Source organism: Macadamia integrifolia, chromosome 13 (genome assembly GCF_013358625.1).
Source record: "Macadamia integrifolia cultivar HAES 741 chromosome 13, SCU_Mint_v3, whole genome shotgun sequence".
Lineage (NCBI taxonomy): Eukaryota > Viridiplantae > Streptophyta > Magnoliopsida > Proteales > Proteaceae > Macadamia > Macadamia integrifolia.
Genome location: NC_056569.1, coordinates 1,570,804 through 1,594,737, shown reverse-complemented (window position 1 = coordinate 1,594,737; position 23,934 = coordinate 1,570,804). Strand labels below are relative to the sequence as shown.

The following is a 23,934-nucleotide window of genomic DNA, read 5'->3' as shown; positions in this document are numbered from 1 at the left end:
TAGTAATGTCTTCTTTTCTCTCTACAATGCCATCATCACCATCTCGTCCTTCTCCTCCATCTAACGTTTATCAGGAGGAGATTGATCAAAGTGAGAAGATGGATTTTCAATCTCAACCTGAGAACGTAGTAGGAGGAATGCAGAAAGGAGCAGCACTTCATGAGGATGATGATAACTCTGCTTACTTCAACTCATTACCGCCAGGTTTCAGGTTCTGCCCAAATGATTATGAGCTTATCAATTACTACCTGAAGAAGAAAATCACGAATCAGCCACTACCCATTAACCGAATCAGAGATGTTGAGCTCTACAAACATAATCCTGACTATCTCGCTGGTTCGTCTTCTTGCTTTCTTTTTATATATTTGGTTTTGTGTTTGTGTTTAGAGTTCCTTTCTTTTTCTGGGTTGAATAAAATATATTATACACAAAAAAGTGAAGAAAAGAAAAATATGCTCATTACTGCTAAATCAAGCAATGACTTGAGTGTCTTTCCAATGAAGTTTCTTCACTTTTTTCGATTAGAGAGTATTTTTTTCTCTATATAATTGTTGGACTTTGTTTATCCTTTTCTTTCTTTCTTTTTTCCTAACCATGAATAGCTCATTGGAGGTTGCTCTTTATAGTTGTTTATGTTCACATGTTTTATAGATCATAATTAGTTTGCTGTCTCTCTCTCTATTTAATGGATGCTAAATGTTCGGAATAGGGGTGTACAAAAATAATCTCATACATGAACCTGATCCTGCATCAAAGATTTTGTGTATATTTACGATAAATATGATTCTTTTTTTCTTTTTTCCCAATTGACAAAAAAGGTAAGAGTAAAGATAAAATCTAACTGCATACTAGAGAGGTAGAAATACTTTTACAGCTAATTCTATGATTTGCACTTGGTTTCTCTCTTCCTCCCTCCTTGAAGAAACAAAATATTTTTCTAATCTATTATCATTTCACTATTTTTTTTCCCCAACAACCGATGCATTGTAGAAGTACTTTTATAACTAATTCCTAATTCCTGGTCTCTCATTCTCTCTGTTATCTTAAAATTCCTGGTTTCCTCTCTATTTTTGCAGATTTATTTCAAGTTTTATAGAAGTATTTCTAACCTATTACCATTTTACAAGTGTTTCCTCAAATATTGATGTGTCATAGAAGTATTTTTATAACTAATTCTATGATTTGGAATGTGTTATTGTAGAAGTGGACCAGAATGAGGGTAGAAAAAAAATATATTAACTACAGAATAGTTACCCTTGAATTGATAAACCATATATATGATTAATCTTTTCAAATGTCATTAGTTTTACTAAGGAAATTAATTTTCTAATTGTTTGTAGGATTTCAAATTGAAATTACAATTTTGATGGTAGTGATTGTTTTGTGATTTTATATTTCTTATTTTGTTTCTATGATTAATAGAGAAGTACCAATCATATGGAGAGGATGAATGGTATTTTTTTACGCCTAGAGATCGTAAGTATAAAAATGGATTTCGACCAAATCGAGCAGCTGGAAAGGGTTATTGGAAAGCCACTGGAGCAGATAAAAAAATTTACAGCAATGATGAACTTGTTGGCTATAGGAAGGCATTAGTGTTCTACATAGGAAAGGCTCCCAAGGGTGACAAGTCTGATTGGATCATGCATGAGTTTCGAGTGGTACAAAATCCTCCTTTGCAAACTATTAGAGCACCAAATGATATGAAGGTATGTATATTAAATGTCGGTGACCTAATACAAATCAATTGTCACATTGTGATAAATAAAAAAATTATGTTTATTTCTCTCCTCAAATTCAATTTTTTTAGATTTTCCTTTTCCTTTCTGTTCATTTCTGACAACTAAACATAGTGTAATACTTATTTGGTTTTCTTATCTTTTTGTAGCTGGATGACTGTGTCTTATGTAAGATGTATAAGAAGCCAGAGAAACCAGAAGCTCAAGATACAGAAATTCAAGCCAAGGATGCAAATACAAGGATTGAAACTGGTGATCATTCTGATGTTGGTGATGAAAATCATGTGCCTGCAAATACTGATTATAACAATTCCAATTCATCAAGAATGTTATGCAGCTATAGTGACAGGATGGATAACTGTATGGGTTTGATCAATCCATCTGGTTGGGATGAATCCGGTCATTCTCTTCAATACAATCTTCCTCCGGAACCCAATCAAATGCTTACTGGTAATTATCCTTACCAATCCAACATCAATTTTGGTTATGGGGATCCTGGTAATTCAGTACTTCAACCAATTTCTTTTATGCCGCCAGCCATACATTTCATGGAGAGTAACTATCAAGAAACTGGGAATGTTTATAATGATTCCTGGGGTTTCAAGCAAGAGGATTCCAGTATGTTACCCCAATACGACTTCAAACAAGAAGAGGATTACAATATGTTGCTCCAGTATGACTTCTCCAACCAGAACTGCTTGGATCCCTTTAACTTTCTTTCTGATGATATTAATTTGCCAAATACCACTGGCATCTCACCAGTACTAAAAGACAAGTCATCATTTACCAACAAGAATGCAAATGACTCAGGCTAATGGTGATATAAAGATCAACTGAAATTTTTCATCATTTAGTTTTATATTCATTTGAGAACTCATGAATTAGATGATTACTTTATTGTTTTTAAATATTTGATAGTTATGTATTTCTGATGCGTTGGGTTTATCCTCATAAATGTTAGTCATTTATTATTATTTTTTTTTTGCTCCTATCATTTTTTTTATTTTTGAAGTTATGTTTAAATATCAGACTATAAAGTACTCCCATAGTAGTGTGTTATACTTTTTTTTCCTTCTTATGTCTTTTAGGTCTTAATACAAATTTGAGTACAAGAAAATATGTGTATAGAGTTCCTGATGAACCCATTGTATAGTTACATTTGGGGCCTCCCTTATTAGAGAATATCTAAGGCCTTATGGTGTCCAAGGCAAGTGACATCTATGTGTCTATCTCTCTCTTCTCTTCATATGAAATGATCTTACCTCATTAGTTTAGCTTATTTTCTTTTGATTCAACAGTTAGTTAAGGCACGACATCTTCATTAAACATCTTAATATTTAGTTGGAGACATTTTTTTTCCACAAGACTCATTTTTTTTTTTTTCACAAGACCTATACTTGGGTCAGAGGGGATCAACTCAACACATGTCATGTGCCCTTTTTTTTTTTCATTCTCTCTCTATTTTTTCATTAACAAATTTATTTTAATAAAAAAAAATTATTCACTTCTCTCTTATTTTTAGTTTAACATTCCATCCCAGTTTCTTTTTTAAATCTCTTTCTGTAAAATGGTTTTAGGTATCAATATGGGTCGATACCGATTTAATATTGATCCCATTTTTTTTTTAATCACATTTTGGCACAATGGTTTTAGGTATTAATATCTATCGACACTGGTTCAATACAAAATTAGATCGGTGTTGATTTAGCGATAAAGAGATTTAAGCAAAAAAATAAATAAATAAATAAAAACTGAGAAATGGTTCCCCTTCCAATCCTAGGATTCACAAATTCCTATAGGGATTTACTATAAGTCCAAAATACTCTCTTGATATCGATCCTATCTGAATGATATGAAGCCTATGGTGGATACATTGATAGAGATCAATATTAATTATAGTATAATTCTGATCTTAAAATTGTAATATGATATGTTGATTGGTATCAGATTGGATCAGAACTATCATATTGAAACAATATTCCAATCTGATCACTATCGTATTGGGTCAATATGACCCCACTAGCTAGCGACCAGCCACTGTGCGACAAGTGCTTCCCCATTTAAATGGAAACATTGATCCATTATTTTCTCGCTGGTATATTAATAGAAAAGGGGAATTTTTTATAATGCCCAATTTCTACCATGTCGAAAATTCATTGACACTAAAATTTTATGAAATTGTTGTTCACGTCATCATCTATTGGTCAGGTAAGTGTCAGTCAAGTTTAAATTTTCCATGGAGAGACATATATAGAAGCTTTGAAACTGATTGAAATTTAAGCTTCAGCAAAACATTTTGATTATTAAAGGGTAAAACCTTAATGCTTAGTGGCATATTATACTGATAGGATCTTAAATTTGATACATGGTTAATCCATTAGGTGCATTAACAACTCATCCATCAATCAATAGGGAAAAACTAACTCTCTCGTGGCTCAAAATGGTAGACCATTCTAATAAACTTGTTGGGTGAGTCATCACTTAAAAAGAAAAATTCAGCAAATAAGTCAGTTTATAGCTCAATTTCAGGGCCTTTAAATTGAATTTGAGCGGAAGGTAGTATCATGAGAAATATGTATCGTTAACTTCAAGTTGGTGAAAGAATCAGGTCGATCAGAGTTCAAGAGAGAGATATATGGTCAATTAAGTAGATATTATATTCAAAAATCAACTCTTAAAAAATGCCATAGAAATGGGAACGTGTTTTAAACGTGTTTAGAACGGAAATGCTTGAAGTTTGCTGTTTTTTTAAGTATCTTCGGGAATCATACAATAAAACGTGTTTTAAACGGTAAAAAATGGAAACAATTTTTTGCTAACATTGGATTGGACTGAATGAATTTATCACTTAGACTCTGATCCTACTAGCTAATTTCATAACTGCATCAACAATATTTAATCTAACAATTAGATGTCTACTATCCAAAACATCTAATCCGACATGTCAAATGGACAAATAGTAAATCAAAACGTTGGATACTTAGGAGATGGTCAGGCAGACCACATGCCAACATACTAATAATTGCGTCCCAGTATTGATATGCATTCCCATATATCGAGTTGAAACTCAAGAAACTATCAATTTTTTATGGAAATTTCTTATAGAACTTGGTTTTGAACATAGCCTTTGATAGTGAAACAAGAAATATTCTATACAGGTTTGTATGCATTCACTATTTTTTTTTTTTTTTCTTATCTTCAGCATATCCTTTGATGTTGAATGGATATAAATGGATTAATGCCGCTCTCTCTCTCTCACACACACACACATAGCCACACGTGCAAATGCACATGTGATTTTACTGGTGTATATATATATATATATATATATGAGATTATGGAGTTCGAAAGGTCCTCTTATGAGAATCTAAAGAAGATCAACTAGTTTCTATCTTCCACTCATTCTTGAGTTTGGATTCGTTGCTGGTACAATCATCTTGTTGTACCAATATCTGTCCCACATTCTATCGTTAAAAAGGTGAAGAAGGGTATATTTGAAAACAAAAGGGACAAGTGGTGAATGCTGAAATATACAATCATTTGATCCTTTCTCCTCGTTCTCTCTCTTCTGGGTTTAATGCAACTATTTCTTCTCTTTTCAACTTCAACCGTTTCTCTTAGATCCAATATGGATATGGATACGGTACCAGGAGTACTAATACACTTGGCCAACACTGACATCAATATCAGTCCGATATCAGATATTAATACATACAAAGTATCAGAGTGCATTCATTAACATTGGCAGTGATAGTAATAGTGATATGGAAATTTTAACGATATGGCCCTACGGAGGCAATTAGTAATTTGGAACCATTGCGGTGATATGGTGATAAAGTGTCATGGCAGCAAGTTGGAGATACGACACCATACTGATGAATTGACGATTTGATTTAACTTCATGCCAACGATATGATGATCCGATTCGATACGTCTTTTTTTTTTTTTTTTTTTTTAAGAAAAGATTTTTTGATATGTCTATTCATATTGATATGAGTCACGATATTGATTCTAATACTGGATTGGATGGAATCATAATACATTAGTATTGCGGAATCAATAAAAAACAATTCTATCAAAAAAATTAGTAGAAATAATTTTTAATTAAAAATAAGTGTTAGATGTAATCGCTATACACCAAATTGGTAAAAAAACAATTTAGATAAAAATAAAGAAAATAATTTCCATTAAAGTGGGAGACAGAAGTAAGAGCTAAAAGGGTTTGTAGGTTTTCCTCTTGAGTTGCTTGGACTAATGGCATATGAGAACTTGATCTGGACTCCATACTATGTGCTTTGTGGCCCCATATTGATAAGCTTCTTCTCTTTCTATATTTTCATGAAAGATTACACAACTTTCAAATGAAAATCAATAGTCATCTCATCAACTCAAGGGGATAGAGGGATACTGAAATCTACAATTACATACGGAAGAGACGTCAAAGAAGAAGTCCTGAAATCCATAGTAGAGGAGGCATGTATCTCATCAACCCTTTCACCAGCTCCCAACCCCTTTCCACCCATGAAACGAACTACTTAATTGTACCAACCCTATAGCATTGGTGAAGATGAAACGAACTACTTAATTGTGGAAAAGATTGTGTTATCATCCTCTCCTTCTTATTATTCTTCTTCATCGATGTTGTGGCCATAGCCATCTTTGGTGGAAGTACTTAAGGAATGGACTTCTCTTGGTTTAAAATCAAACTTATATATCTCTTCATTCTCTGTTACTTTAAAATTTCTGGATTTTCTCTATCCTCTTTTTCATCATCCCACGGGTCCATGCATCATATAGATACTTTTATAACAAATTCTATGTTTTTCAAGGGATATGAAACTTCTAAATGAGGAGCTTATGTCTCCATATGTATCGTGAATCAATCCAGCTATGTATAGATAAAGAAATCTTCAAATTTCCCTGTATTATAGATGAAGAAATGCATCACTGTATAATCAATTCAAATTTCCAAGTGTTCTTAGGATTTTAAAGTGACTTTACAATTTTGGTGGTGATTGTTTTATGATTACAATTTTGTTTCATTATTCTGATATGTAATGAACTGAAAGCAAGTCGAAAATGACGAATGAAACAACTGATAGATAAGCTTACAATATTAGACTATAGGAATGGTGTCTTTCTTGAATAATCAAATCCATTTTGAGAGGTGAATAATATATAGTTCTAACAATTGAAATTTGCATTATAGGTACAAAACTTATTAAGATTAAAAAAGAAAATGTGAGATTTTATGATTTAAACAGAAAAAAGTAATCTTAAAAGAATATGATTTCCTCCAATGTCTTATTGATATCATTTGCATCATCATAATTCTTTCTCATATTTGAACAACTTACAATGAAGTTGAGAGAAGAAAGGAGAGAAATGGTGTATATATGAAGAGTACTTAGGACTATGAGTTGTTATAACCATATATCACGCTAATAATGCATGGTATTTTTGTTATCCATTGCTCATGACAAATGCACTGCTTTTAATAATAAATTAACAAACACTTGACATGCATTTTATTAAGGTAATATTTTATGTTTTTATTACTAAATGACATTAAAGCACTCATTAACCGTACCTATTCTTTATTGCTTTGGTTTTCAGATTTGGGTATTGTGAAATCAATCGAAAATTGGACCACACCGAATATGGAATGCTGGACCAAAACCGAACACAAATTGATAAGAAAAAAATTAATATCAACCCAAAAATATTTTTTTTTTAAACCATATTTTTCCCCTATAATTATGTATATATATATACATGGTAAATCGAACCCAAACAGTAATGTACCCATTATCAAACTTATAAGAGAACATCTAATCCAAACCATAAGGAAACTGAACCTTCTCTTGTTGATTTGGTATCGGATTCACCCATTCTCACATTGTAACCAATCAGTCCGGTCAAAACCAGACCCATCAAGTCCAAATAAAAATAATGGGAAGACTATTTTCTTTAGTCCAAACAAAAATTATGCGAAAGGTATTTTAGAAATTTCATTTTTTAAGGAAGAAGTTTTCCTTCACCATATAAGGCAGTTCACCCACCATTCTATGATTCACAAACCTTTATAGGGTTATGGTATGTTCCCCAAAAATACCCTCCCGACACCCCCAAGTCCTATCATGAATGAATTTCCATTCACTGTAAACCTAGGAAAATTATTTTTTTTATCCCTACGTGGATGACTCCAGACCATAATACAGCTTCATTACAACAAAAAATTAGCTTCATTACACTTAAAGAGTTCCACTATAGTTCAACTAACTATGATTCTCACTATTAGTTAGGATCCTAGTTTATTAAGAAGTACACCCCAAGTCTCCTACTAATTATCAAGTAACAGTCCAATCAGAATTGCCCAAGTGGCAAATATATATATATATATATATATATATATCGAAGACTACACTTTCCTACTTTAATTGGTACGTGAGGCTAACTCCCATCTTTACTAAACTCCATCCGTTATAACAGACTCGCTATCTGATTATTTTTGTTTATATCTTTTCTTCCTCTTCTAAACCCTAAAGGAGCACAAAACCTTCAACATCTTCTCTTTACTCTGCAGAGCCATCATCACCACCTCGTTCTTTCTTCCACTTAATTCTGAACAGGAGATTGATCATCGAAGTGAGAGGATAGGATGAATTCTCAATCTCAATCAGACAATGCAGTAGGGATGCAAGGAGTAGTAGTACATGATGATTATGATGATAATGCTGCTTACTTCAACTCCTTACCACCAGGTTTCAGGTTCTGCCCTAATGATGAAGAGCTTATTAATTACTACCTGCAGAAGAAAATCAAGAACCTGCCACTACCCTTGAACCGAATCAGAGATGTTGAGCTCTACAAACATAACCCTGACTATCTTGCTGGTACGCTGTTTTTTTTTTTGGAATCGATTAAAGGATTCTTAATTTATCTAGTAATGATATAAACTTAAGCTTAGGTCTCTATTTATCTAATAGTCAATTGTTTTACAGTTCTTCACTGTAACGGAAATCGATTTTCTATGTGTTTGTAGGATTGTAAAGAGACATTACAATTTTGGTGGTGATTGTTTTATGATTATACATATCTTATTTTGTTTCTACGATTGATTCATAGAAAATTACCAATCATATGAAGAGAATCAATGGTATTTCTTTACGCCCAGAGATCGTAAGTATAAAAATGGAGCTCGACCAAATCGAGCAGCTGGGATTGGCTACTGGAAAGCGACTGGAGCAGATAAAAAAATTGAGAGCAATGATCAAGTTGTTGGTTTTAGGAAAGCATTAGTGTTCTACGTAGGAAAGGCTCCCAATGGTGACAAGTCTGACTGGATCATGCATGAGTTTCGGGTAATAGAAAGTGAAAGTACTCCTTCCCGAAATTTTAGAGGATCAGATAATATGAAGGTATGTATATTAATCAATTGTAGCTGGTTGTTGTTTTGTTGTAGAGTTTTCTCTCTATTAATTAGTTATATTAATCATTCATCCAAAAGAAGTTCTAAACCTACCTTGTTTTTCTTTATGTTTGTCAAGAAATTTAAAAAAAAAAAAAAAAAAAAAAAAAAAAAAAAAAAAAGGAAAGAGACACATAAATCAAGATAAAGTCATGATGATGATGCAATAATTGATTTATGTGCTTATCTTTCTCCTCAAATTTAATTTTTTTATTTTTCGACAATCAAACATGCTCTAATTCTTATTTATTTTTTTATCAAGACGCAATAATTGATTTTGATTTATGCGTCTATCTCTCTTTAAATTCAAATTTTCTTCTTGTATTCATTTTTTTCTTTTCTACTTATTTATTGATAACCAAACATAATCTAATACTTTTTTGTTTTTATTTTTTTCTTTGTAGTTGGATGATTGGGTCTTATGTAAGATGTATAAGAAGCCAGAGAAATCAGAAGTTAACAATACAGAAAGTCAAACGGCCGAATTAACAGAAAGTCAAACAGAGGATATAGATAATGGAAATGGTGTTTATTCTGATGTTATTGATGAAGATGCTAGACCTGCAAATACTGATCCTAACATTTCCAATTCCGACGGCACAGGACTGATCAACCCATCTGGTGGGGATGAAACTCTTCAATTTAATTTTCCTCCACTGCTTTCGGAACCCAATTATATGTTTACTGATAATTATCCTTACCAGTCCAACATCAATTTTGATTATGGGGATCCTAATAGTTTAGCAGTTCCACCAATTTCTTTTAAGCCACCCACAAATTTCATAGGGGATCCTAATAGTTCAGTAGTTCAACCACTTTCTTTTATGCCACCCACAAATTTCATGGAAGGTAACTATCAACAAAGTTCTTATTCGACTGGATATGGTTATGATGATTATTGGGATTTCAAAGCAGAGGATTTCGATATGTTACCCCAATATGGAGAGGATTTCAGACTACAAGACGATTTCAATTTCAATATGTTACCCCAAGACTTCTCTAACAATTTTCCACCAGTTGATGAGAGTTTGCCAAATAACACTGCGACATCACCAAGCGACAAGTCTGAAGAACAACCAAAGAGTCCTCATAGTTCATGCAAGTGATGATGTAAAGATCAACTGAACTTGTTCAAGATTTCTGTGATGTAAAGACTCACTATGGCTTGGAATTATTAGATTCGTTCTTTATTATTCTTGACTACAAATATTTACAGAACATGATCACAAATTCTTGGATTTATATATGAATGGATTTTTTTTTTTTTTTCCATTTAATTGTAATAGTGTTATGATGGGGTTACTTTGTTTGAGGAGATATTAAATATTTATATAAATTGTTTATTTGAAGATTAACTTTCTTGTGATAACGCCATTCGCAATTACTACACGTGTACAAGTCCAGGGAATCTTCACTTCATTGAATTGAGAGTCTCAGTTCACTTACGCTATATGCTTGACATGTTTTATCTTTTTAATATAATGGTTAATTAACTTATCTAATATTTTCAATACTTAAATAAAAATAATAATAAGAATAAGAATCCCAATAAAAATGGACTTCTCCTTAAAAAAATAATAATAATAATCCCAATAAAAATGGACTTCTCCTTTGATTATGCTGGGAATCTTAATCCTATCAAGTGTCTCTCTCTCTCTCTCTAAAGAGTTTTCATGTTCCATTTCTGATAACTATTAACAATCTTTTTTATATATTTTTTTATAATGGTTGGGTGGGTTTGGGCTCTTGATAAAGATGGATATGAATGTCACCATTATCCACATGTAACAGTGTTGAAGCTTTGATACTAGTTGCTTCAAAGTCATGAAACTTCATGATCCTCATAATTTACTTAAATAATTTTAGTTAGAGATAACTGGTGAATGATTACTACTATATTTCCTTATAGAATATAAGAATCACATTTGGGATCCGGAAGAAATTTTTTCCTTCTTTGAATCGGAGAGTGCTGAAGAAGAAAGAAGGAAGAGCATTAAAGAAGAAGGAAGGAAGAGAGAGAGAGACTTTTAATATGATTGAGATTCCCAGTGGAATCAAAGGAGAAGTCGGTTTTTATTGGGATTCTTATTTATTTATTTAAGTATTGAAAATATTAGATAAGTTAATTAATTGTTTAACTTTAACCCTTCAAGTAAAAGATAAAACGTGTCAAGCATATGGAGACCCCATGTCTACACCCTCTCACATTTAGTCTTTCTCCTCTCCTGATTATGTGGGTCCATGTGAATGATATGGCTTTAGCATGGGAAACTTTTTCCCCTATTTGAGGTGCGGTGAACCTCGTTACTTAATAAGTAGGATATACCCAGTGCACAAGGCACCTACCACAATAGGAGTCTAGGAAAGGATCGGGCTCCTCTATAGCACAGGGTTGTGCTACATGATCTGTAGCGCAGCACCACAACTTGACACTTGGATATTTTTAATCAAGTGGTCTAAATTTCTGCGAACGTAGAGAATGCAATAGACATGCGATACATCTGATTATCATACAAAACCGGATTGTTTTTACCATTCATCACAGCCAGCGACATAGCCCTCACTATCAAGTACCAACGGACTTACATCTCACATCCATGAATTTCAAAAGTTGTTTGATACACAAATATTGCACTTGGGTTTTTTAGTTTATTCGGCTTTTCCAAATTTCGATTTGCCAATGCGGTTTATTATTTCTGGGTTTCAGTTTCTCCGTCTTTTTTTCTCATTGGATCCTCTTTTTCTAATCGTTTTCCTTTAGATTGATTGGGAAGTTGCCCATAGCAGTCCTAATATCTCTGCCCTTCTCTTTTGCTTCCTCCCCTATTGCTTTTTTGGTTGAACTTCCTCTTGTTGCTGCTCAAATATCTTCTTGAATCCACATTTTTCTATAAATTTTATTTAATCCAAAAATTCCTCCTTCTAGTTTGAGTTACTGTAGATTTGACAAGCATTCTTGGGTTTATCCTTGACTAGAAGAAGCTTAATTACTTTTTAGTTTTACATTTAAGATTTTTATCGAATTTGGGAAATGGTTCTTTTCTAAATTCTTCAGGTTATGCCTAAGTAAATTAAAAGGTATTTGGATTCCCTCCAAATGCCTATTGATTTAATGCCTCTCGTCTCTTTTTAAAATCTCCACCTCTCTGCTTTTTTCTCGGGGTTCATTGTCCCTGCTTTCTATTCTTTCTATGTATCAAACAACTTTGGCTAAAATCATGGTTAAATTTGCCCACCAATTTCAGATCATTTTCCCCTTTTTTTTAAGGGTTTGATAGTGGAAACGATCCGAGATGGAAGTGAGATGGCAACGAGAAAGAGGTCACTGGCGATTATTAATGTTGAAATTAATCTGAGATTTTTGTTGCCAATGGATTTTGCACAAAAGAGCTTGCCGTGAAAATCAGGAGTGAACGAGTTTGTGCGTTGGGATTTCCATTTCTATTTTCTTTATCTCTTTGGTTTGATAATCAGATGTATCGCATGTCTATTGTATTCTCTACAGTCTCATAAATTTAGACCACTTGATTAAAAATCTCCAGTGCCAAGTTGTGGTGCTGCGCTACAAATCGTGTAGCACAACCCTGTGCTACAAAGGAACCCGATCCGTCTAGGGAGGGTCATAATGCAAGCAACTATATTAATCCCCTTGATACAAATTCCCTTTCTTTTGGTTTTGCTTGATCCCATACCATACCGTATTGTTGTTTCTTCTACTTCGTCTCTAGATCCAGCTTTTCCTGGTTCAGCCAAGGCTACACAAACATTATCTTTATCATCTATCAGCCCATAACAGCTACATCTGCTGTTTCAGCATTATAGTTACCCAATGTTCAATTGGAACATTCAGGTTAGGAGTAAATCCACATGATGGGAAGTCATTGTATCACTTCTAGGGACCACAACTTTTGACTCCGGTGGAGTTAGGGGAGCAGTAACCCCAATTTCAGAATAGCAGCCAATGCTCTGCAAACAGTCAACAGTCCAAGGACATACAAGTGGGGTACTAGTTACTAGTTACTACACATGCTAATGCAGATATTAGATGCACAACCCAAGCATAGCTATATGTACGAAAATAAAATTCCATCTCTTTAATCAATCATCCTCAAGTCATGGAAGGATGTGCCATTCTTCTTGCCTTCTATCAAACTTGATGTATACAAACTAAATGAAATAAACAATGTCTTTTCTCGCCGATGACTATTCTGAGAACAAAACCATACTGAATAAGAAAGCGGAAACTACTCCCAACACACAAACCAAGAGAAAGATGAGGAACCTATTTTCTCCGCCTGTGTGTCCTCTGTTTGGGGAATTGAAGAGGCACAGGAAGGGTAACCATCAATACTCGGTTGACACGCGAGAGCTTGCAACCCAAATGCTCATAATGCTGTCTCAAGGAAACAGGAGTCATCCTCAAGTCCTTTGCGATATCAGACAGGTCCGTTTGGAAATTATCAACAAAGAGTGTCAACACCAGGACATAGCTTATAATAAGATTGATCTTCTCATCTGTCAGCCTGAATGAATCATCTACAAACATCTTCGAGAATTTCTGACGCAGGATGGCTGGGATTTTATGTTGCTTTGCAGCAGTAGCATGGTCAACTGATCGTTGATCTTTGAACTTCAAGAGATGAGTCATGTAGGACAAAATGCAAGCAATTGTCTTCATCTGTGTCTCATCCTGTAAAGAGAAAAGATAAGTATTAAGCAAAATATTTTGTTACAGATAAGAGAAACAAATTCTTCTGCAATCATTTGGCTACCCTTTCATCTTAGATGGGCATCCATTTTAATGAGAAAAACCACTCTTAGAGAGGATAAAAAAAAATGACGATTTCTGTATTAGCAATGTACCCAATCAATAGAAAAGGAGGGTATGTCCAAATCAGAATCGTTGGATGCATTCCACTCTGGCCGATCAACCTAAACCTCAGTAGTTTAGTTTTCATGATCCTGTGGTATCATCAACAAGCTATTTTATTTGTTTTGTTGGGGACACCTCTCATTCCTTCTATTAGTTATAGGTTTCGTATTCCCAGTGGGATCAGGCAAAACAGGCTGTGTGGAACTACCCTTCTGCTCCCGACCCGAACTTCAAAAGGAAAGTCAAAGGACGAAGTTGAGTCCCCGGCCATATGTATTGGTAGAGGGCGGGGGCTCCCTTCTATCGAGATTGATGGCCCAGTATGCCACCACTGGGATTAGCATTTCTAAAACATATGTTGAGGAGAGCTCTAGCGCGACCAAGCAACCAAAGCAAGCACTTGGACGGAGTAAAGCTGGTCTACGAGAACCGTTGCCTCGACTCTGTTAGGGGCGCAGTAGTTTTCTTGCTGCATGAGATTGAGATACCCCGTGAAAAATATGGTTGGGAATATACAAAACCTCAAAACCATTTATTGGTTTTTTTTATAGGAAAACCATTTATTGGCGACGGTTGAATATGTTTGAATCATCCGACTCTGGATTCTCAGGCTATGTGGAATGCAACAACTTGATTCCAATAATTTCCATCCTACTTAAGGACGCAATCCATGCATAAGAGAGACCATAGCAGCAATGTGGTTTTCCACCCAGGAAAAATCTTACCTGGATCTCCCGTAGTCTATGAATTCGATGGCAGACAAAACTTGGATACGAATTGAGTCTTATTTCTGCTCCTGATTGCAGTGGCTCCAGAATATCTAAAAGGTAATCCCATTCCCCTTTGAAAATAATCTTGTCCAGTGGATAAGCGTTTTCCGGTATCGTTGCAGTGGAATCATGAGGTGGGATATTTCGAGCAGTATATAAACTGGAATTATCCAGATCCTCCTTGTTTATCACAATATCCTCAATTTTTCTGGCCATGTCTCCCTGAGCACTGAGATCTTCCTTTTGGCTCAAAGACTCCATTTTGAGAGCCTGCAAAATTCAACATAAGCTGGCTTTTTAAGATAAACTATTACAAAGCAATGTCACAAGTATGATGCTCACTAAAAGAAAAATATTTAATAAGATGCATAACCAAATAAGGACACCACACTTGCACACAGGCAGGGGCGACATATTCAAAATATATTTTGATGCCACTAAATTTACAAAATCTTCTCCCACAATCCGACAGGATACAATACACCATATGGTATCATCAACCTCACCAAACTATAAGTTTTATCTTTATGTATAAAACTCAGGTGTAAGGCACCAAACTACTAGGTATCCATCTCCATCCACAAGGCGAATAAATTCAGATAGGGCAGAGATCTTCTTTCCCTCCTTTTGTAAGTTCTTTTCAGACATTTCTAGAGTACACCTAAATTTCCAAAACTGGCACAAGTGAAAGAATTTGAGGACTGGTTAAAGGCCACTCAACCACCAGTTTTATTATCTTTTTTTTCCCTTGAGAAGAGGGCTCTAAAACCCTTTCTTGTCCATTGTATATTTTTCGTTTTCCTTCCCTAAAATATATTTTCATCAATTAACTATTAGAGAAAAAGCAGTTTGTTCTCTGACATGCTCAGATATCTTAGGTATGGATAGTAAAGGGAGAGCTTAAACAAGAAACCAAAACAAAATAAAACAAAAAGAAATATTATATATTAAAGGAAGAGAAGAAAGAAGTGAAACAGGTTGGCCTGCTTGGAAGAACTGGAAGCAAAGACAATGTTCCTAGGTAACAGGAGAAACGCATCTCTAAGAAACCAATGGGAAGGGCACCACCATAAAAGCACTATCCCAGTGCCGTCAGCATGATATAAAAAATAGCCAGTGGGATTGCATCAACTTAATGATTAAATCAACAATATTATTGATCCGACCTAAGGTTCCAAAACCCTAATTAAGTCGCTCAGGGCCCAACTAAACTAATAAAACTCACAAGAAAACAAACCAGGGGGAATTTCATAATTTTAGATCACTTCTAAAACCTTTCTGAAAAGGTAAAATAGAAGCAGGGAAGAACAGGTAATAAATCTTCAAAGAAGAAACATTTTTCTTTTCTGTATTTTTAAACTAGAGCCCTGGTAATTCAGAAAGACGGAGGAAGGAAGGCTTAAAACTATTATTAAAGAACTGTCCTTACATGTAAATCAAGAAAATTGCTCTGTTAAATCTCACGATAGGCCTCAAAACAGTGCATTGAACAAAGCTTGTAAACCTAAACCAAATCTTCACAGAACCAGGTGGAACTTGAGATTTAAATCTCTAATACCAAACCCCTTCATTCATATGGGAGTATCTAAAACAACAGAAATAAAAAATTCTGAACTATGCAACTAGCAGAACCCAAGACTGGTCTCAAACACAAATTAAATCTATCAGTGTCTTTGGTCTTTACCTCCAAACTTTAGTAATCCGAGTCGATTTATGTGGGGAGTTAATACCCAAAACACAGATTCATAAAAGTAGATCTAACAGAGATCAGACCTTTCTCAAAGGATCTCTATCCCAATCCAAAACAGGGCATCGAACTTCCAAAGTTGAAATATGAAAACTTGTTCATAAGAACTTGAATTGCAAGAAGATGATTAACAACCACTATGATGTTCTGGTTCACCATGAACCAAATATGAGTTCCACATGAACTCTGATTGTGAAGGTTGCCCATCAACCATTCACCCAAGGGAATCCTTTTATCTATATGGAAGAACCAAAACATACCATTCCATTGTTTCAGTCAATTTGACAGATACATTTAATAGACTACTCTCTAATGAAGAAAATAGAAACTTTCCTACCTTACCTAATACCCTTCCCCAAGCAACTGTAAACTCGAAAATTTCTAACCCACCATATCTTCCCAATAGCAACTAAGACTCAAATTAACATGAACCTCAGCCCAGGCCCATAGTAACCGAAATAAGAAAAACCAATAGCCATATCCTAACTATATCAATTATATCACCGCAGCCATCAAAATTAAAAAATTCTGCTGGCCCAACTGCTTTATCATCTTTCCCTTATTTGCTGCATAACCTCTCTAAGCAACAAAGAGAATACCAGACTAATACTGCTTGTTTTAGCCGACTCTGGATTAGAAAATCACCATCAAAGGCTGGCCTCATCTCCTCCATCTGAGCCATTAATTTGGGTAGCCACTGATAAAGATATAACCAACTCTAAGCCCCAGAAACAGAAGTGATTTTCTGTCCTACACGCCAATGCAAAATGAAAATAATAGGAAAATGAAAGAAGAAGCGAGCTCCATGTGATCTATCTCTGGAAACCAACCATGTCATAAAAACCATAAATAATTAAATCCCTCTATTGCACTGAATTATTCCATTAATCCTATGCAGAATAACGAATCTCATTTGTTCCCCAATCCGTTCCTCCCCCCCCCCCCCCCACACACACACACACACACACAGAGTCTGCAGGTAATGGGCCCAACTAAAACTATAACAAACTGTATCAAAAAAGAGAATCAGATAAGAGGCTTGTTCACCATGGACATAGCTAAGATTTGACCATCAACCACTTGGAAGAAAAAAATTCCCTTCACCATGATTGAAAATCTTAATCATTCCACTCAAAGTATGCTCATTACAAGTTTTATATGGGTACTAACAAGACCCCTACATCCCTAAACGAGTTTGACTTGTTGACTGTAAGACGATGAATTCCTAACATGATTCAGATGAAAAATTAGCAACGACCATTGTGACAACCTACTAGTAAATCAATTATAGCTTTCCAAATATATCTGTCTTGTTGAAGAGATAACTCAATAACCTTTCAAGTGGCACCAATACCAAATTAAATAGATGAGATTTGACCATCCATAATTAAGCCCCTAAGAAAAGTGACAGAAATGACCTATTTAGTGGAATACAATTGTCATAGTCACCAAAACTGATCCAACAGTCTGAAGCATGTACACTCCACTTTCGCTGCTACTTGGATGCTCCTACATGACCTGGCCATGGAACATTACTTGGAAATCCACTGGTTCCTCCTAAAGAGCAGATGCTTTCCATGGAATTGTGTTAGTAATGTTTTATTCTTTCACTAGGAAGGTTCATGACTCTAATATAATAGAACTTTCTCACCAAAAGAAAAATTGACAGTATTTCTCAGTAAGGTTTAAAGCCTGAACTCCTCCTGGTTGTAGCTCTTTGGGGGCCCTGCCGGAAGGCAACAAAAAAATTATAGTAACTGATAGCTCTGAGTTTCCATTAGGAAACAAAGGGCAAACCATTAAGAGGTCCCATTTTTGCAGGTCCCTATAGGCGTGGACTGGAATCGACTCCAACATTCAGTAATCTTTTGCACAAAGTGGTCACCCTCAGATTTTAACCTGCATCTTCATTCTGGCAGCTCAAATGAATTCCACCATTGCACTAAGTGACAACCCCCAATGGGAAACAAAATTAAAGCCAATGCCGGTGGAACTTTATAATAGTTCTCAGATGGAGGACTGGCATTGCTATAAGAAATTCCAACAGTGCATTTCTTGCACTGTCGCGGCTAAGGAGAACTATGTGCCCTATCAAGTTCAAGAGGCGGCAAAAGTCACAGCTCTCACAAGAGTAGTTGTTTGTTGTTTCGTCTTCAAGAAAATTGCAGGGAGCCAAATTCCCAGCAGTAGGTTAGGTGTTCTCAGAAAGAAGAGTTAGGTTCCGGGCCCTGGAAGCTTTTTCTGCTCTGCTGGTTTCAAAACAGTTAAGCATTTGGCAGGGGGCCAAATGACCACCACCCCCTTTTTTTGGCGGGGGCGGGGGCCGGGAGTGGGGGGTGGGGGAGCAGACATTTCTTTTGTCAACCGGGGAACCTAAACATTTGGCACATGAACATGATGTTGGCTTCAAGATCAAAGCTGACTGCGCAATGAGCAGCTCCTTCCCCAGATTCTTGAGATTTGGGATTCTATTAGTCTATCTGTTCATGGGTTTGAAATGACCTGTTATTGACTTCATCTAGAAATGCTGAAAGGAGTTGGGTTTATTTCACGAAACAGCATGACATGATATGGTTCTGAGCTTCAGATTCGGTTTCTTTTTAGGGGATTGAAGGAATTTTTCTCGCTGTAACTACAAGGGCAAAAGAAATTTTAATTAAAACTTTTTCACATGGTTCTGATCAAGTTTGGTTCTGTGCATCTTAAGCCCATTCTGTAAATCATCTTTGGCGTGTCAGGTTTTAGAGCCTTTTGAGGTAGATAAACCACAATAGTGGGCTTATTTTAGTTGAAATAAGCCTTGGGTTGGATACTTGGATTATAAGTGTTGGGACTTTTTTTTTTTTTTGGGGGGGGGGGGTTGGAAGGGGGTCGTGCCAAAAGATAGCTAAGTCCTAGAATCATTAGGAATTTGAATGCAGTTTACATTTTAAGTCTGCGTTCCATTTTTACAATCCTGGTTTGAGAAGTGTCGAATTCTAGTCTGTTTTGGCTTTCTCAAGCAGTAGTTTGAGTTCCAAGTCAATATATAAGTATTAAAGGCTCAGTTTATGAATTCCATATATAGATGTACTGCCATATGGCCTTACCCATGAATTTTAAAGTAATTGTACTTGCATTAGCCATCTCTCTTTAGAATTGCACTTGCATTAGCTTCTCTAGGGGCTTGCAGGATCTGGAGATTTCTAAGAGGCTTGTTCTGAACAGAAATAAATCATCTTTGTTTTGCTTTTGATGTAATCTTTTATCTGTGGATAGTTATAAGCTGATATACTGTCACAACTCTACATCCTTCTCTCTTGTACTTCATGAACATATTTTCCTTTGCCTATTAAAAAAAAAAAACAAAAAAAAAGAAGGAAAAACCCACTCCTTGGGTTTCTTCAGCTTCCTCTTTCTCTCTTTCATCTTATGTTGTGTTTTCAATACAGCTCTGTATCAACCAGTACCCTAGCACCAATGACATCTGAGGACCTCCACCCCCCCCCCAAAAAAAAAATCAAACCATTCGCAAATTTCCAAGGCTTTCTTATTTAAAACAATAAAGAAAAGAAAAGGAAAAAAAAAAATTATGTTCTATTAGCCATTCCTTTTGGTGCCCATGCCTCGTATTACAATTTACAATGCTATAACTATAACTAAAGTCGATAAATCCCTCATGTCCTCAACTTGCATATAAAATCATGAAATAAATGGATCAACCTATTCAGGATTTTGTAGTTAAAGAGTAAACTAAAGGGTTCACTTGATATGGATAAGGACCTGTCCCATTTGACCAAATCTGATGTAAGTAAGAGCATTTGGAGAGCATAATACGAAAATAACAGTATGTTAGATAAAGTATGAAAAGTGCTAGCTTTCCTTGTAGCTATCTTCCAGTCAAGAGAAAGACAGGATTTGTCCTTTAGTAATTGAAAAAAGAAAAAGGAGAAATACCCGAGCTTTTGCCTTCTTTGTACCATACAGGTTAGTCAGATTTTTCACTTTATCTGCCTTAGTTTCTGATACAACGATTTCTTCCTTCAACCCCTCAACAGGCTCTTCATCACAGATTTCAGACCCTCCAACCTTCGGTTCCAATCGAAATATCTGCAACAACATATATGGCCAAGGTAAACAAGGAGCAAGTGGCTCAATTAATATAATATGTAGGCATAAATCAATAAAAAATTCTAATCAATGACATACACCCATATCATTGAGATTTGAAACCAACCAAAACAAATGATAGCGTTATCTATAAAAGTACGGAGAACCCAAAAAAAAAAAGGCTCCAAACCATATAATGGAAGGGGGGAGACTTTAAACTTGATTAATTTTTTCGCATGATGAATATTCAAAAAATATCCTACGAAACAATCGTAAGTTTTTACTCAGTAAATAGTAAACAAACTTTCTGAAAGCAACAAAAATTGGTATCATTTACGGTAAACCTTTAATGGAATTTTTTTTCTTTCTTTTTGGAAACTAGGGTCCAGGCACAGTTTTGACTATCCTCCCAAAACAAATAGAGGAGTGACGGTGACAAAATGATTCCCAGACCTACAATTTTCTTCATCATGCATTACCGGATAGAAAAGATATAACATATAAGGTAGCATCCATTTACCATGCGGATCTAATTTTTGTCACCTGATTTTCCCCAGTCCAATGATGATCTGGCTACCAACTAATGACCTTGAACTTGTCCCCAGATGACCAAATGACCTTGTCCCACTCCCCACCCCCACGAGGAAGAGGAAGTGGAGGGAAGGAGGACTAGAAGACGGAGAGAGGGGGAGAGGGAGACAAGGGTGGACCATGCCCCATTCGAAATGATGGAGGAAACTAGGGCATACTTGTCCAACCCCGAGGAGTAGACCAATCTGGATCCTACTAGGGGGAGGAGGACCCTAGAGGGATGCAAGTTGTCCACCCAAAGGGAAATGGGTAGACCATCCACAATGGTGGAGCGGATAGTTCTGAGGGTAGTAAAGCGAAGGCCAGGGATGTGACACCAAACCCAGGAAGCACTGGAGCGAGGGGATACAGTCCACAGAGACTCTCTATGAAGAAGAGAAAAATAGACCAAGGAAACCCATATGTTGTTTTGCTTGGAAACCAGCTTCTAGATGAGCTTGAGAGTACCAGTAGAGTTAACATCACAGATTCTGCGAAAACCCAGACCCCCTTCAAACTTAAGGCGGCAAACAAAGGACCATCTAACGGGATGGAGGAACCTGGTAGAATCGACACATAAGGGATTCAGCCGCTTTGATGGTGCAATGGGGGATCCGAAAGGAACCAGACCAATAGATGTAGCAAGATTGGAGGATGGAGCTAATTAAATCCAACCTACCCGCATATTAGAGCCTATACAACACTTCTTTCAAGTTTCACTACGGAATGGTTTTTTTTATTTCCTATGATTGTGAGAAGGCTGAAAACCCATCAGTTCCAATAGTCCCAGCCCCTAGGTTATTTGCATTTATTGTTTGGCGCTTGCATTCTTCATTCTCACATTGCAAACCTTTCTTGGCACCATTCTATGCATAATTTATCGAGATCCAAAGCTCAAGGAGTTGAAAGCAAAAGAAAATTTCTTTAATATTTTGCTTGATTGTATGATTGATAATTTATCATATTTTTAGTCTCGCATGCTTTAATTCAGCTCCTCAAGTTTCTAGCTATTAGCTTTTAAATCCTCTGTTTTTCTAGGTGCTTAACTAAATTATTTTTTGATAAGTATATTGTTGAATCTAATTTTATCTTTTGTATTATTTAAATAAAGTAGTATAATTAAATAGTTATGATATCGTACATTAAATCCTTCGCATGGGTGAGGTGGATTTCTAACACCTTCTACCACCAGGCGATGAACAGACCAACCTCATGTTTCAGCCAGTAGCTTTGGAGACATAACATGGGTCTTAGGAGCCAAAATCTAAGAGGCACGAACCTCTAAGGAGGAGTGATGCTAAGGGGACTGCCCATTAAATGGGTCCCCAGGACCTTCCTGTATTGGCGTCCAATCAACCTCTGGCTTCTTTTGGTAGTCCATGATTCCAACACAACATGGGACCTTCGGCAACCACATAAAAATGGTCCCTTAGCATAGGTACAGTAACCAAATCCCTAAATTGTGTTGATGGTTCCATAATGTTGCTCATTAGAATCCCGATAACCATGCTGTCTAAAACCAGAAAATAGAAGTAAAGTCACTAAATCCCCACAATGACCAGAAGAAATAAATCAAGAAAAAGGAAAGGGGAAAGCAAATATAATCCCATAAAAAATACAACAATTTTCCCACCCAAAAGAACCAGGAACTAACACATTATCATGGGCTGGAGTATGCTCAAAAGATGTATTACCTTATTAGATGCAATAGGAACTATCTTTAGTGACTGTGTCTCCTTATCAAGGACTCCCAGGGCGTAAGTGCAGACCTGAGCCGCAGTCGCTTCACCAGTGTAATTGGTACCAACGAAGTTCACATTCGAACCATTAGGGCTAACAACGAGTTGCAGTCGATTGGGTCTTTTTTTATTTCTGAAAACCGAAACCTCAGGTTCTTCATCTTCTTCAATCTTCTGAGGGTCGAAACCAGAGGGAAAATAACCCACCAAAGGAGCAATCTTGTTAGGCTGTTCAGAGATAACTTCCATCTTCACATCTAATCTCTTTCTCTTCTTCGTCTTCTTCTTCTTCTTCTTCTTCTCCATATTCAATGCTCTATCATCTTGTTCGCTCTCATAGTACTCTGCCTCCATATTTCTCTCTCTCTCAAATTTTACCTGTAAGAATGGGTTTTACCCGCTTAAAGCTCAACCAACTACTAAACTCCTGAAACTGCTCAAAGGATATATCTGGGCAGAAGAGAAGAGAAAGCGCATACCTAGTTCTCCGAGCAGGGGGCAAAGATGACTCTCTGGTTGCAGTTTAAGAGAGAGAGATTGGCTTGAGGTTGAAGACACTCTGTAACCCACAAGTTACAGAAGCTAGTGCCCGGAGAGGGAGAAGTAGCAGCCTCGGCTTAAGGTCGAAACTCACGGACGAGAAATTGGGGCAAAAAAGTAAATATGTAACCAATTTTGCCCCCGGGAAAAAGAAAATTGGAATAAACTTTTTTGCCCTAAAATCTCAATATTTATATCGGATTGTCCACGCCGATTTGGATTCCTTTCGATAATTCAATCGTTTCGGGCCAGGGTGAAAAGGGTGTCAAATCGGTTCGGTATTGGTTTGGTATACTACATATATCCCATACCAATACTATACCAAATACCAACTCAGTACAGCACCCACATACCAATACCATACCGAATCTATTCGATATCAATATTTCGTATGGT

At 35.9% G+C, this 23,934-nt stretch overlaps 3 protein-coding genes across 3 annotated transcripts; 2 read left to right on the top strand and 1 right to left on the bottom strand.

Moving 5' to 3' along the window:
* Positions 1-5: 5 nt before the first annotated feature.
* LOC122059781 (NAC domain-containing protein 19-like) lies at positions 6-2,554 on the top strand. Its single transcript, XM_042622814.1, has 3 exons — positions 6-336; positions 1,423-1,709; positions 1,889-2,554. Exons 1-3 carry the CDS (start codon positions 6-8, stop codon positions 2,552-2,554), a joined length of 1,284 nt encoding a protein of 427 aa, XP_042478748.1.
* A 5,846-nt stretch (positions 2,555-8,400) lies between these two features.
* On the top strand, positions 8,401-10,316 carry LOC122059779 (protein ATAF2-like). Its single transcript, XM_042622813.1, has 3 exons — positions 8,401-8,645; positions 8,881-9,160; positions 9,615-10,316. The coding sequence occupies exons 1-3, from the start codon at positions 8,401-8,403 to the stop codon at positions 10,314-10,316; spliced, it is 1,227 nt and encodes a 408-aa protein (XP_042478747.1).
* A 2,963-nt stretch (positions 10,317-13,279) lies between these two features.
* Positions 13,280-23,647, bottom strand: LOC122059989 (DNA-directed RNA polymerase I subunit RPA49). Its single transcript, XM_042623107.1, has 5 exons — positions 23,478-23,647; positions 22,954-23,376; positions 20,537-20,689; positions 14,809-15,123; positions 13,280-13,900 (listed from the first exon to the last, which is right to left on the bottom strand). Exons 2-5 carry the CDS (start codon positions 23,350-23,352, stop codon positions 13,493-13,495), a joined length of 1,275 nt encoding a protein of 424 aa, XP_042479041.1. The 5' UTR covers positions 23,353-23,376; positions 23,478-23,647; the 3' UTR covers positions 13,280-13,492.
* Positions 23,648-23,934: the final 287 nt, after the last annotated feature.

What these genes read in the sequence shown, in the direction of transcription:
- LOC122059989 (XM_042623107.1), bottom strand. Translation starts at nt 23,352, where the DNA reads ATGGAGGCAGAGTACTATGAGAGCGAACAAGATGATAGAGCATTGAAT. An exon ending in TTCCTATTGCATCTAATAAG is followed by an intron (nt 20,690 to 22,953) that starts GTAATACATCTT and finishes ATGTTGTTGCAG; the next exon opens with ATATTTCGATTGGAACCGAA. An exon ending in ATAGACTACGGGAGATCCAG is followed by an intron (nt 13,901 to 14,808) that starts GTAAGATTTTTC and finishes TTCTCTTTACAG; the next exon opens with GATGAGACACAGATGAAGAC.
- LOC122059781 (XM_042622814.1), top strand. Translation starts at nt 6, where the DNA reads ATGTCTTCTTTTCTCTCTACAATGCCATCATCACCATCTCGTCCTTCT. An exon ending in TAATCCTGACTATCTCGCTG is followed by an intron (nt 337 to 1,422) that starts GTTCGTCTTCTT and finishes TATGATTAATAG; the next exon opens with AGAAGTACCAATCATATGGA. An exon ending in GAGCACCAAATGATATGAAG is followed by an intron (nt 1,710 to 1,888) that starts GTATGTATATTA and finishes ATCTTTTTGTAG; the next exon opens with CTGGATGACTGTGTCTTATG.
- LOC122059779 (XM_042622813.1), top strand. Translation starts at nt 8,401, where the DNA reads ATGAATTCTCAATCTCAATCAGACAATGCAGTAGGGATGCAAGGAGTA. An exon ending in TATCTTGCTGGTACGCTGTT is followed by an intron (nt 8,646 to 8,880) that starts TTTTTTTTTGGA and finishes AAATTACCAATC; the next exon opens with ATATGAAGAGAATCAATGGT. An exon ending in GAGGATCAGATAATATGAAG is followed by an intron (nt 9,161 to 9,614) that starts GTATGTATATTA and finishes TTTTCTTTGTAG; the next exon opens with TTGGATGATTGGGTCTTATG.